This window comes from Tyto alba, unplaced genomic scaffold, assembly GCF_018691265.1.
Source record: "Tyto alba isolate M040663 unplaced genomic scaffold, T.alba_DEE_v4.0 Super-Scaffold_7, whole genome shotgun sequence".
Taxonomy (NCBI): Eukaryota; Metazoa; Chordata; class Aves; order Strigiformes; family Tytonidae; genus Tyto; species Tyto alba.
The window spans coordinates 2,436,448-2,451,743 of NW_024881328.1; the positions used below are offsets into that span (position 1 = coordinate 2,436,448).

The 15,296-nt window shown below is 39.1% G+C and overlaps 1 protein-coding gene across 1 annotated transcript in view; it reads left to right on the top strand.

Moving 5' to 3' along the window:
• The first annotated feature begins 4,969 nt into the window (after positions 1 to 4,969).
• Positions 4,970 to 15,296, top strand: part of NEB (nebulin) — a 131,809-nt gene continuing 121,482 nt past the window's right edge. Inside the window, exons 1-6 of the mRNA XM_042808539.1 lie at positions 4,970 to 5,002; positions 9,432 to 9,476; positions 11,970 to 12,215; positions 13,153 to 13,260; positions 14,696 to 14,800; positions 15,106 to 15,210. Coding sequence (XP_042664473.1) covers positions 4,970 to 5,002; positions 9,432 to 9,476; positions 11,970 to 12,215; positions 13,153 to 13,260; positions 14,696 to 14,800; positions 15,106 to 15,210 — 642 coding nt within the window. The remainder of the gene's footprint in view (positions 5,003 to 9,431; positions 9,477 to 11,969; positions 12,216 to 13,152; positions 13,261 to 14,695; positions 14,801 to 15,105; positions 15,211 to 15,296) is intronic.

Here is a 15,296-nt window from a genome sequence, read left to right on the forward strand (position 1 = left end):
TTGCAGATTGTACATCATAAGCAACATACATTTCACGTCTTATAGTCTCCAGTGCTTTTTTAGATTTTTGATGGAGACTGCACTGTAAAGGCAAATTTTGGATGGTTGATTAGCTTAGGTGAGAGCCTTGTAAATGCTAAAGTACAAGATTTTTTTTTTCTAGATTTCCTGTGCAAAATCCGGTAGGCAGAAAGGAGTGGTGAAAAGAATGAGAAGTAACTTGGTAGTTTAAAAATAGACGTAATTACACAAATATGTATTAAAATGTGACCTTATTCAATGATACAATGCTTGTTAAGTCTGGGTGGTCTACTGATTACCTCGGGAGGTTAAATAAAGTACCCATGATGTCAGTAAGTTTATCCACACAAAGGGCACGACACAGAGAAGCCCATGTAATCTCTGGCACAGCAGATTTCCTGTGTAATTTTCAGTCAAACAGATGCAAGGATGGATAGAAAGTCTCTTCAGTCTTGAAGTCGTCGTCTTCAAGAAGCAACTGCAGGCTTGCAATTCAATATGTGCTGCCTGGGTTTCATAATGTGGGATCTGGCCTTGGGTTTTTTAAAATTCTTCCAAACGCTACCTTGGGCTCTAGAGAGTTATGCACTATGAAAGAAATACAAGGGAATGAATGATCAAGCCAATAGACAAATGTGTTTCACTGGCAGGGAGGTTGTAGAAAACTAGAACTTCTGTAACAGTTCTGACTTCTAGGGGTGAGGGGGTTACAGTGTGGCTGCGCTGTGGTCCTTACATACTGATCATCTGTATTGGTCAGGCTCTAGGGTCAGTTTACATATTTTTCATAGGTGGAAGGCTGCTGCTCAAAACAAACTAAATGCAGTTCTAGGAAAAAAAAAAAAAAGTGAGTTTTTGCATGGGAATGCTGTGGGGGTTAGGAGAGTGAGTGTACGTAGGCTGTTATTTCATAATTCTAGTATTATCTACCTTCTAAATAAATCTAGAGAAGGTCACAAGTTGTTTCCTTCTTTCTCCCCTGCCCCAAGTGATTTGCGTTTGGTAAGTAGGACTGATTTGAGTTAATATTTAAGAAAGCTAAGTACAAAAAATATTTTCTGCTCTAAAATTTTGAGCCGTTTAAAAGCAAAACAACATCTTTCTCTACCTTAGTCATCTTGCACCATTATGTCTTTTTAGTTCAAAAATTCTGAGCATATGCGTATTTACGTACTGTGGATAAAACAATCTGGTCTGGTGTGCTAACCTGTATCAGAACTGCCAGGCTGTTACCTACAGCAGAGTTTTTCTAATGCTTTTGAAACATTTGTCCCCCAGAAAGTCCAGTTGGTATTTGCAGAATATTCCAGCAACAGCGACTTGAAATCTGAGTCACAGATTTTTCACAATAAGGCAATTAAAAGAAATATTAATGGAATATGAACCATTAATATTTCACTTCAGCATGCAATACTGGCTAATATTTTGAGATGAATGTCATTGACATTTTAACAGTCTTGAGAAGTGAATGACATGAAATGTAACAATGAGCATAGTAGTTTATTTCCTCAGCGAAGACCAATGTATAGACGGATGTGAAGATATGTGTGCATGTGTTTAGTTATTATATATAAATATACAACAATTTATATATAGGCAGACGTGTAAAGATCCATTCATTGGTATGTGTTGTATGTAGATAAAAGCACTTAAGCAAGTGAACACTAAATTTTCACCAATAAAAACCAATTGTGGACTTTAGTAGAAATCACAGAAAATGTAGTGGGTTTTTTTCACCTTTAAAGAAAAATGAAGCTAGTAGTGATAGTTTTGTCAGAGTTTTGTCCCTGAGATTTGGAGCAGAAGGAGCAAAGCAGCAAATATAAGAACTGAAAAATTTGCTGGCATCTCTAGGTGACCTAAGAACATTCTCCTCCACTCCTCACATTCTGATGTTAGAATATAAATCTTATGTTTCATCCAACTTTTTGTTTCAGCAATACTACTTTTGGTTCTTAAACCCCTTCTGTAATTTTGATGGGTGAGTCCATGCTTTGTTTCCAGCCCTGAACTGTCTGCTGCTGAAGATCTGTCATGTTTCACACCAAAGACAACAGCGTTTCAGTAGCAGAAAAAGTGGTACATGCACCCTGCAAGTCTGGCCTTGTTTAGTGACTTTCTAAATAAGATATATTGAACAGCACCGTAAAAGAATCTGAAGGTGATGTTCTAGTAACCTAGCAGTTACAGAGTATATCACCAAGGGAGAGATCGCAAGAACTTGCAGGAGAACTGCATAGAAAATTGCATCCTGTTCAAAAATGCTTGCTAATTTTGTCAGAATAACCATCAGGACAGAAGAATACAAGCTTCTGTTGATCTAGCAAACCTGATTTGAATTAGGTGATTGGAATGAGGCATAATTATGTCTTGCAGCAGTGACTGCAGTGACAAACAACTTCAGTTAAGAAACTGAAGGACTTTTAAATAAACAGAAATAAGATCAAAAGGGGAATGCTTGCCTAGTAAAGCAAAATGCAAAGTAATTGAAAGGATATAGCTTGCCCAAATGAGAAAGCGAATGATCTACAGCTCTGTGCAGAGTATAAAATACTTGGCAGTAGTGAATATGATATTTCATCTGGATATAAATATTAACTTCTAGAAAGACTTAAGGAACAAGAAGATACCTCTTGAGGGCTCCTGGCAATCATTTGTTGAATTACATGATATAGTGTATGAAAAGACATCATTGTCAGTACTGGCTTTTAAATGCGCCTCCTTGAAGAGCTAAAGCAATACTATGATGTGAGTCAACTAGATGACCTAAAATGTCAGTTCTGTTATCACCATGATTCTACTCCATACATCATACAGTCCTTGACCTTCCAAAATACTTTGTGCATTAAAATTGCTCCCCTGTTGCTAATCTGGTTATCATGTATTCTTAGTCTTTCCTCACCAGACATACTGGCTGTTCATCGGGTTCCTTGCAAGTTTTTCCTTGCCAGTAGTCATTTCCTCTGTTTAACTATGTAACATTTCATAAAAAGTGATAAAACTATTGACACATGATTTGCAACAAGTTAAGTTGATAAAGCACTTCAGGTATACCTAAGGGATGAAATTAAAGACACATACTAAAAATGTAGTTTGAAGTCCAGACTCCTCTCTCCTTCCTCTAAAGTTCAGATTCTTCAATTTGGGTAGATTTTGATTCAGGTACAATATCAGAGTGAAATTGTCTCTGTCAATTCAAATTCATTATTATTATTATCAACTCGGAAAGAAGAAAATAAGCATGTTTTTTCCATTTGAGTGCTCCACTGGATTTGCCTAGGGATCCATTTCAGCAGAGATCTGGTAAAGTTCGGTCAAGCTCTGGTGTGTTTTGGGTTTCCTCGGGAGCACAGAAGCACCCAGCTCCCTTTTCCTTCATCTTGCTGGGAACAGGTGGCCTCCTCTGGGGTCACCAAGTATATTTAGGGCTGAAACTCGAGCAGACTGGAGCCAGATTGGCCGTGCTAGCCACATGCGTCATTAGGAGCTGATGCACCAGGCTCGCTCTCGCCCAGTGCTGCTCAGGAGGGAAGACTGGAGAGGCTTTGCTCCTAAGGATATTTACTAGATGTTGCTGGTAAGAACATTTTAATCAAGTTTGGCTTCTTTTTCTTAGAAAGGGATCTCGAGCTGTTTCCTGATTCTGTAGTTTTTTGGGAGTAGTTGTTGTGCCTTGTCCACGGAAGTCAGATTTTCTGTCTGGATGACTAGTTGCAAACTGCAGTAAGAGGAAAGGACCTGGAACTTTGTTTTGGAAGTGTAACTGAAGGTTATAATAGTGACAGTTTGTATAGAAGGTATCATTATATGCAATTTCTACTAAACTTTGGCCTGCTTTTTCACACGACATGCCAATTATTGAGCTATTCTTGATATATTTTAATAACTAACATTCTGGTTTAACTAATCTTTTTTTTTTTGGTAATTTTTCTCAGCACATTGGAACTTAAAAGGGACAGTATTCTGTGTTCCTATATTTAACCTGCATTACTAGACTTCACTTGCCTCAGAAGGAATTGCAGTTTAGCCAGCTAAACAAAACCACTCCGTCATTTGGTAGTATCAGCTTACACGGCAAATATCTTTGGACTCAGGAACAGCTGTTCCAAAGCCTCATCCCCTACCAACATTAGAAACAGGGCTGTAGCCTCTGGTGGAAAATTGTAGCTTTGCCTCATAGCAAAACCATTGTGTTAATTAATTAGTTTAAAGGTTTTGACTAATCTGTGCTTTATAATTCAGCCAACTGTATGGATTTTCATATTTTCCAGGTCTGAAGAAATAGAGAGGAAAAAGCCACAAGAGCTAAAAAACCCCAAACCCAGAGTATCTATATAGGCTAATGCTGAGAAGACAGAAATTGCCTCATAAACCTAAGGTCACTTTAAAAAAAATATTTACAATCTTTTTCTACATTATGCTTTTACTTATGAATGAATGTAGTACAATATGCAGATAAAGTTCCCATTCAAATGGGAGCTTGACTAATGTAATGAAATAGTACAGGGTAGTCACAGAGAAAAGAAAAACTCTTCAAATAATTTTTTTGTAATAAAAAAAAATCAAATCATACTTCAAAAAATCTCTGACTTTTTTTCTTGTTTATTTTAATTGAACTCTAGTATTGGTGTTACGACTATTAGAATAAAGTATTTGACCAAAATTGTAATTTATATCAGTATGTTTGAAACCTAATTCAATGCTTTCCCATAATAATCAAAGTAATGCCAGATCCCAACTTCAGTTCTCTCTGTTGTTCAGGTTTTTTCACTGATTAGCCAACAACATTGTAATAATCTAACTAGTTACTAACCATGACGCCAGGTGCTTTATGAACTTGACTAGTAGATTTTCATAGTCCTTTCAGTCTTGGGCTAATACTGTATATTCACACTTTCATTTGCTGCCTGACCAGTGAGTGGGGGAGAGACAGAAGAATACCCTCAAAATGGAGGAAGAAGAATATGAGGAAGTTGTGGAGGTAAGAATAAAATCTGATAATAGAAGCCCTGTGAATGAATATATCAATCACTTTAATGAGACATTGCTCATGAGCGTAGATGGTTGCTTGCTCTTTGCTCTCTGAACAATAGGGTAGGATTAGGTATCCATTAGATGGTTTGATCAGTAAAAAACAAGGTTGCTCTCAGTGAAGCAAAGTCTCACTTGGTTCCTGTCATAGTTTCTCTGTTTAAATAAAGATTGTAACCATCCCACACTCGCATTGCGAGGTTTTATGGTTACTCTTCAGTGTAATTATAGATGCAGTGGGCCATCTCTTTTCCCTCCTGGCTTGCCCACTGTCATCTAATCCATTCTAGAGAGGATGACTTTGGAAGCCACTTTCTAGCCTCACCTCTGTGATCACTGCAATGCAGAAATGCAGCAGTTTTGTGCCACCAAGGTATCGTTAACCAATTTAGCCTTAGAAGCTGCAGAGATGGAGCTAGATTTAAACTTGTAGATACCCATGGAGTTGCTTCAGGGATTAATTTGACAACAGGTCATCTAAACTCACAGTTATGTACCTAATTATTATACCTAACAATGAGACCAATGGTCTCAACAGTTTGATTAAAAGAATCCCCCTGAACTGGGGAACCTACAGGTTACTACTATGAGTGCTATAGGAATAATGATTTTGATATTGAAACAGTATACAAGGTTAACAAACAGTGTGGTCTTACCAGTTGCATTATTACTATTCTTATGTAGTATGAAACATACAAGTGATTATAAGAAATTGCTCAGTGTTGCTTGAGGAAAAGAAGACGACAGTACAAATGTAGACATGCCACAACTCACTATCTCCACACTATATTCAACAGACTGTTGCTTTCAGGCAGTGTTACAGCATTGAGCACCGACTTTATAAATTTTAAATACTGAATTAAGTGAAATGATTTGCCAGCTGAATTAGTTAAATGTGTTTTGTAAAATCGGCATTACTGTTCATAAAGTCCATTTTAAAAACATTGTAGGACCTAGTTACAAAGACACTGCTCCTTCATTAAGTTTCCTATTACCATGTTACGTATAATTGCTTTTATGCTTCCTGAGCATTGTGTACTCTCTGTTACAAAGTGTAGACTTATTTGCTGTCAATGTTTATTTGTTGATGATGGAATTATGGCATGTTGGGCTTTTTGTCTACACAGCTATGTTTCAGTCTTTGTTTTTAATTTTCAATGACCACCTTCCTGTAACCACATCCCTAGGACAGAACGAGATGGTACTGCTTTAGTAGCTTCCCTCAAGATACTCATAGTGAGAAGTAAAATAAAACAGGAACAATAGCATCTGGTACAATTTTAAGTCAGCTTAAGTCTTTCCAGAGGTTTCTTAACTAGAATTCCACTTCTATATGAATCGTCTATTTTAAACCTGTAAGAGATCTATTAGAAATTCATCTTCTGAAAGAGCAGAAAATGATTTCTGAATAATGAGAAAACATTGACAATTTTAAGATACTGGTTTTTTTCTTTCTTTGGAGTTAATACACTACACTGGACATGGTAGCAATTTGTGATGTGTAAAAAACCACAGTGAATGACACAAACCTTTGCTGCAGAGTTATTCAAGGCTTTATGGAAGGTGGGTCTGACATGGTTTAGGGCCAGTGAGCAGAAATTGCCTCAAAACATCCCACTATAAGAAAGCCTGAAAAGTTTGGGCTAGTTACATGGGTTGAACTTTGAGGAACAAGTTTGGGAAAAGGGCTTAAACGTTAATGAGAAATTTTTTAGGGCTTGATTCAAAGGGCTTTCTGTTTGTGCAGTTTTGGCACATGATCCTGAGCAATTCATCGCTGCAAAGAATTTTTCCAAAGATAAACCCCACATGTTACACTTTCTTCCTTCTGGAAGTCAGCGGCAAAAAGTTGAGCAACTTTTGAGTAAAACAGCTGCTGCGTACTTACAGCGGACGGACCAACACCTTTACACGTTTCTTTCTCCATTGAGCGTCGAGGGGAGGTGGAGGGCGGCGCCCCGGCGCGTGCCACCGCCCACAGCGCTGCCGCCATTTGCCGCGGGGCGGCGCCATCGCGCGGCCGCCATTTGCTGCACGGCCGCGGGCGGCGCCTGGGCGAGGGGCTGGGGAAATGGCGGGCTGGGAGCTGGCTCTGGCCCCTCCGGCTGCCGGGAGCTGTGGGGAGAGGCAAGCTGCCAGCGGGGGAGCGATGCCCCCAGATCCCTGCAGGCGGGGACATAACCCTTGTTGCTTCTCCGGTGGGAGATTTATTTTGGTCAGGTAACTCAGTTGCAGCGCAGGTCGCCGTTGGAAGGGGTGAGGAGGCTTTGCACCATCGGGGGAGTTGAAGAGGTTGCCAGCACCTTCATGGAAAGGAAGAGGCAGAGCCGTTACAAGGAAGGAGCGTCAGTTGGGGACCCTGGTTAAATGGGTGATGAAGCATGGATGTCAGGATGGAAGCAGCAGGAAGCTCATGGTTTCTGCCAACAGGAAGAAAGTTTGTGCACCGCTTGCAGATCTGTCACGTCAGAGTAGGTGCAACACCCTGGGAACTTATTTAGGCATCTGGAGAAAGCCTCACAGGCACAGCCCTTGTGCTTATGGATGCCTTTAACCACTGCAGTATCAGCTGGAAGGACCTATGGCTGGGCACAAGCAGGCTAGGAGATTTCTGGAAAGTATTGAAGATAAATTTCTTGATGCAGTTGATTGATAAACTAACTAGGAGAGGTGCTCTGCTGGACATGCTATTCACAAACAAGAAAGAACTGGCTGAAGATGCAAAGGTCGAGGGCAGCCATGGCTGCAGTGACCACAAGACTGTGGAGTTGAAGATTCAGAGAAGAATGAGCAAGATAAACTGAATTACAATCCCAGACTTTAGAAGGCAAGAAGAGGATTTGAGCCTATTCAGGGACTTGCTTGGGAACATCTCATGGGAAGCAGCCCTGAAGGGCTAAAGGGGCTCGGGGGAGCTGAGTGATCTCAAGAACAATTTTCTCAGAGCACAAGAATGATTCATTCCAATGTGCAGAAGTCAAACACAGCAGAAGGCTGGTGTAGATGAACAGGGAGCTCCTAACTGAGCTCAAACACACAAAAAAAGAAGTATACTGAAGGTGGACGTAAGAGCTGGTCACTTAGGAGGAACGTAAGACATTACAAACTCCATTGCTACATGCATGTGCAAATTTCAGCTTCAGTTGAAGACAGCAAGGGACATGATGAACAGCAAGAAGGGTTTCTGCAAGTGCCATCAGCAGCAAAAGGAAAGCTAAGAGAACATGGGATCATAGTTCAGTGGGCAGGGAAGCTAGTGACAAGGAACAGGCAAAACGCTGAGGTACTTGAAGCCTTTTTTGCCTCAGATCCTTTTGATAAAGCTTGTCCTATGATCTTCCACATCCCTGAGGTTCCTAGCAGAGACGTGGGAGTGAAGTTGTAGCCACAGCAGAGGAACACAGAGTTAGGAATGATATAACCCTCTGGGATGTACATAGTTCTGTGGGACTAGAGGGGGTGGATCCCGGGGTGCTGAGGAAGTGGGCCGATGACATTGCTATCATCTTTGAAAGCTTATAACGACGCAGATGTTCGTGAGGATGGGTGCCATACCCATCTTCAAGAAAGGCAAGAAAGAAGAGAACCACAGGGTGGTCAACCTCACTTTAGTCCTTGGAAAGGTTACAGAGCAAATCCTTTTAAAAGCTGTTTCTAAACACATGAAAGACATGAAGGTCATGGGGAGCAGTGAACATTGATTTTTCAAGGGCAAATCATGGCTGACCAAATTTGTTGCTTATTATAATGACTTCACTGCTGCTGTGGACAAGCGGAGACCAGTGAATGTTGCATACCTTGACTACTTTAGGAGCACCTCTGGAACAGTCTCCTACAGTTTTCTTATTACTAAATTTATGAGATGTGGGATGGGTAAGTGGAGAATAAAGTGGGTGGAAAAGTGAATGAGGTCAGATTTGTGATCAGTAGTACGATGTCTTGCTGGTAGCCAGTAATTATTGGTGTCCTTTAAGGATCTGTAGGTAGGAAAAACTCAGGGAAGCCTTAGAGAGAGAAACCTACTACAGTCTTCTCAGCATATTACCCAACACTTGGAAAATCATGTTTTTTATGAATGTTGATTCTTTTAGTGCGGTCATAACTGTCTTCCCTCTTGTGGGTAAAATTTGATAGTGATTCTTAATTAATTACTTGGGAGGATGATTAAATGAGGAATGCATGGAAAAAATCCTATCATTGATGCAAAAAATTAACATGTTCAGAATTACCTTGCATGCATATGTGACTACATAGGTGCCGATGAACTACAGTCCTATTTCTCCAAAAGCGTGGGTTTTAAAACAGCTTAACAGAAGCTACAGTTTGCTATTCTGTATGACCTGGCCTAAAAATTATTATTTTTTTCTATTTTTTAATAGTACTACATTGAAGAGACAATCATTGAGGAGGGTGAACCACATGAGGTAACGGTCCCTGTGATGTTGCATGTGGTGTATATATTCATGTAATTAATGCATGATGCTAAATTAGTGGCCTTTTGTATTCTGAGGGCTAATTTTTCATATTAAACACATAAATGCGAGTGAACAGTTGCTTCTTAATACTTCATTTTCTCTGAAAGATCCTGTTGTGGAATGATCTAGAGGCCTCCTAGCTTGTTCTGAGTATCCTATCTGCCGCTCTTTGGTTTTCATTAGAAGGAGCCGTGGATCTGTCCGTCAGAGAAGGACTGTGCTAATTTCTGTCCTTCCCTGCGTCTTCCTGATAAGTCTTCCCTTTGCTCCTACCCAGCAGCTATTTGCATAGGAGCTGATGAAAGGAGACAAGTTACATTAATAACAAGAAACACAGGCAGGAAGATTACTTAGGTAACATATTGACAAAAATCCCATTATTAGTGTTAAAGATGAACAGAATTAGCAGGGATGCGAATGTGACTAGATACGTACATATGAACAACAGGCACATACATGCATTATACTTAACCTTGTTATGCAGAGAAATATGAAAGGATTTCTGCCTGAAACCAGTTTACACGTATCAGTTCCATTCCCTTCACCTAGTGTAATTTCACTGAAAAGTGATGGTTTGCAGATTTTTTTCATGTCACTGATAACAAATATTTGAGTCACTGAGGAGTTATTACCATAATTTGAAAATGTACTTATAAACCAATTCTCTGCTATGTTATCATGAAATATTCTTTATGACATAGGCTTATGTGGAAAGAAAAGCTTAATGTTTTGCTTTGTGTATTTCCTTCCAAACAAAAGATCTGTTTCCACAGTCTTCGTGTATTTTTAATTTAATAAAATATGATTTGATTAATACTGTTTGAGCAAGTAATCTAGGACTACACTTTTGAAGGAAGGCTGCCATCTTATTTTTAAGATTAATTCATCCACTGCATTCATCAGATATTTTAAAATCTGTATCCAGCCTGGATTTAAAGGGAGCAATCGCATGACTGATTACTTCTGTGTCTGATTTGCATCAGTTTTTGAAAACAGTGTTGTGGAACAAAGAATTACATATGAGTATGAATGTCTTCCTAGCTAATGTGACTAGACCTTTTCCCATCAGCTGTAAATACAGTCTAATGCATTAGTGTCATGTGGTCCTATGAGTTATCATATGACCACAAAAGCATTTTTTTGCACAAAGTGATGTATTTTCAGAATCAAGCCTCTCCAGATTTTAGAAATGTATTAGAACTTCTTACAAAAGCACACAGCTTCATTGTTTCGTTACAAAGTTGTTAACAGCAGGTAGTGCTGCTTGCAGTGTTCACCTAGGCAGGTTTCAAACTCTCCAGCACTTTCAGTGCCATGAGTTAGATGAACACTTGCATATTTGAGAAGAGTTGTAAGAAAGAAGCTTGTGGCAGTGCAGAAGTAATTAATAACATCTTGGGACAGCATTTGTGGAATGCAATTAATGTTCACATAGTAAACAACCCTTTTGTGATTTAAGTTCTGTGTACTTCTCCGTTTAATGTTTAATGTATGGTACATTTTCTGGTCTGTCTCATACTAATGCAAATAGCTGTCAGAAATCTGAACTTCGTGTTCTGGTTTAAAGGCACCTTTTTTCTAACGCTAATTGATATGAAATAAAGCTTGGTGCTTATTCAGGTGATATTCGAGCACATTTTTAAGTTGCAATAATGATTTTTTTAAAATGCTTTTAATTAGAATCTTAGTATTAAAATGGTTGCTTACAGCATGAATGTGTTGATAAACAAGTACATAAACCATTTAAGTTAATTAAGGGCTAATTTCCAGTGGATGCTTGATCAATTGATTATGTAAGTATCTCAGCTATGTCTCTGCGATGATTGTGATCTGACTATGAGAAAATGTGGTTTAGTAGGAAAGGTGGATTCTAGGTATTTGTTCACTCAGCTGCTGCATCGTGTACTTACTACAAGATCCCAAAGACTTGATCTTGTCATTCTGCTGTGTCTGTTCCTTTCCTTTTGCAAGAAGATAATCTTTTTGAATGACCATGTGCGCCTTTGGCCTTCTTTCACAACTTTCAGTGACATCATTAGGAGCCCTGGCTGTGTGACATGTCTGTTCAACACAACTTCAGCACCGAGAATGTTTCTACACTTTGGTTTCAGTAGCCGGCGGTCCCGTGTGAGAACTGCCCTCATGCCAGTGGAAGTTATGCATATGGATCAGAGGCATAGCAGCCCCACTCTTCCAGCTCCTTTGGAGAATAATTACATAAATTTGATACAGAAATCAGCCAGTCAATTAATTCCTTGTGGGCTTTCTTTAGGTTGGGTGATGTATAGCAGGCATAGTAGGTAATCCCAGTAGGATCCCAGGTGGTTTCCGGATAAGAACTAAGCATCCTTTTACTAGATAGGAGAGGTGGAAAATGCTTATTATAAAATTATGACTTATAGTTAAAAAGCAAGTAATTTATTTATTTTTTTTTATTCCCAGGTGATCACTGAGATCACTGAGACCATTAGTACAGACTTCACAGGTCCTCAAACTACCACCTATACTATTGAGCATGAAATGCCTACCGTTGAGCGTGAAAAACCTACCATTAGGCGTGAAAAATCTTCTGTTGAGGGTGCAGCACCTCCAGTCAGAAAGAAGACAATACGGACAAAAGTGGACCCATCTAAGTTTTTGACACCTTATCTGCAACACAGTAATAAAATGAAGGACCTATTCAGTGAGGTAAATTATCCCATGCCATTTATTTCTTGAGGAACACCAACTTTAAAATTATTTAATAGGTATTATTGTAAACCTTCATGCTACTATTTTGTCTCCTGTATTTAATCTTATGATGTGTATTAATGTTATATGCCTGAAGTAGGAAGTTTCCTTCTTTGAATTAGCCCCTCTCTTTCCCATTTCCTGCCTAAGTGCTTTAGGTAATCACACGCAAAAAGTACCTTGAGGCAGATGGCTGAAGATTATCAAAGATGTCAGTTAATAGGACTCCTATGCTATCTGACTTGGATATCCGAGTGAGGAAAGATAACAGAGACTGAAGTCTACTGAAGAGCAAATATCAATATTTTTTATAATAGTATATTTCTCTATGCCTGTATACGTATCCATGATAAATCCTTATGCACAGTACACAGGAACAAACACTAACCTGAATTCCTGATACAGGATATCAAAGTCCAGTAGACCAATACTGCATGATGTTATGAAAAGTGAAAAGCAAACTGCTGCACAGATGCAGATCCTTTTCCTGAATTTTAGTATATGCTACCCACCAGCATTTACTGTTTAAGGGTTATGTGAGATCACAGGCCTAGGACTGCTACCCTCACCCACATATTTTCTTTATCTTCAGTCACTAAAACCAAATAACTGTAAATTTATCAATATCAGGCTCCTAGGGAGAATATAATCAATTAGAGGTGATCTAAATGAGGCTAACGGTAGAAATTGATTTTTTCTGTTGTGTCAGATGGAAGAAAGTCAGTTGGTTAAAATAAGCATAACTCTGCAGATGTACTTGAGTAATGCCAATTTGTATTATTCAGTAATCTGCCCTCAATTCCTCTGCTAACCAGAAAAATCAATAATTGCTGCATGCATTTCTGGCAGAGCTTTAGATTATGTCGTAATTATATTTGCCATTATTTTCTTTCAGAACAAGTACAAAGAAAAATTTAGAAAAGAAAAAGGAAAGCCATATGCTTCCACAATCGATACCCCAGAAATTCGGAGAATCAAGAAAGTGCAAGACCAGCTCAGTGAGGTAGGTATCAGTTGTCATAAGAAGAAATATTTACTGAGTGGTGAAGAAGCAAATTGTGTCACAGTTTTAAATGTTAGATAAGAATTAATCATTTTTTGATAGTATTGTGATAAGGCAATCTGAACATTTAGCAGAAACTTTATCAGATTACAAGAGTGAGGAATACAGAGTATATGATAGTTGTAGGTTGGAATTTAGGCCTTTTAGGAAGGGAGATGTGATGATTCCTTTCCAGTGGAATAATAGTCCTATTTCATTGAGCCTGAAGAGGTTGGAACACTTCTGATCGGAAGATACAGGCACAGAAGGTAATGGTGATACCCATATCATTGAATTTGAGGATTCCACATGCTATGTCCTGCAGTCATCATGAATAATGTACCTGATGACTTTTTGTTGAGGTTAAGTTGTGCACTGGGTAAATAACACTATAATTTTGTTTTTCAAGTATGTTTAAACGTTTTTGTTTTCATAAAGCAACTGAAAGTCAGTTTCCTGAAGAGATAGGGGGAAAATGATGCTTAGATTCTCCAGGTGATGCAGAATGAAATTCTGTACATCCTGTCATTTACTGGGTGATTTTCCAGGATGTGTTGTCCCCTCTGTGTGAATCCCACTGTTAGTGATCTGCCTTTGAAAACTGGCCTAAGTGCAGTTGCCCCACTGGTACAGTGCCTCTAGTTCTGGAAGCTAGCTCATCCTCCCCTCTTTCTTTTAGGCAGGTCTAGTCTACCTTTCAACAATACACCTCACAGTTTGGGAAACTGAAATCCATCTACAAAGGCTTCTTAATTCTTTGTACAGTAAACAGGGAGAATTGAGTCCCTAGGAATGGGAACCCCTAAAGCTGAGAGGGTAGTCACCTAACCTAACCGATGCTCAGGAGAAGGGTGTGCATTAAACTCTGCTCCATTCCTGACTTGGGATATATTGAATGTGATGCAGCAATCCGTGCTCTAATGCTGACTGAGCCTGCTGTCACACTGGGAGCGGTGTAGCTGCATTAGGATGATTTTGTGCCCAAGCTGCTGTTTGCCATGGTAATGTGGCTATATTGTTTTTGGCACTGTAGCCAGTGTTTACATGGTAATGGACTGTGAAATTGAGATATACTGCATAGCACGGGGATCTCTCTATCTCATTATAGAGCTTGGAAGCACTCTTAGAACTCTCTGATTACAGAAGGGCACTACCTCTAACTTGGATTCAGATCTCTTGAAACCGTCTCAAAGCTGCATTTCTTTCTTAGTTAATTCACAAAATCTGTTAGTTTCCATAGGCTTCATTTCTAAGTAACAAGTAGTCCTAAATGTTTTACCAAATTCAGGTTTCGGGTGTTTACGGTATTAAGTGTCAAAATGTCAATATTCTTTTTTTTTAAAAAGTAATTTTTTTTACTATAGGAATAAATACCTTTTGTTGTGCATTGATCTAGGTTAAATACCGCATGGCTGGTGAAGTTGCTAGAACTATTTGCCATGTTGATGAAAAGGCCAAGGATATAGAACATGCGAAGAAGGTGTCACAGCAAGTGAGCAAGGTGAGTGAGTTCTGACTTTCTGGAAGGCTTGTGAACATGAGCGGATCGTGAAGTTGCTGATAGGAATAAAGTTGTGAGCTCTGGGCAGTAAAGCAGTGTTTAGAGAACAGTTTAGAAGCACACACAGAGATAGCAGAGAGGTTGATAAGGGAATTATAATCTTAAATGTTTCTAGTTGATGTGTTCAAATGCCACTGGTTTGAGACTTTCACTTTAAAAAAAAATCTTTAGAACAGGTAGTTTATTCACAGAAACAAATATTTTTCTAGTGACAGAGTAACCAAGGTGCTGATCTTTCTTTCCAGGTATTATATAAACAGAACTGGGAGGAGAATAAGGACAAGTACCTGCTTCCCCCTGATGCTCCAGAGCTTGTGAATGCAATAAAAAACACAGCAATGTTCAGTAAGGTAAGAAAAATCAAATCACAGGTCTAGGCAGCTGAAGTGCAAGAAGCATTTCCAGTCAGAGATTAATTCATAATAAGTATTCTGGC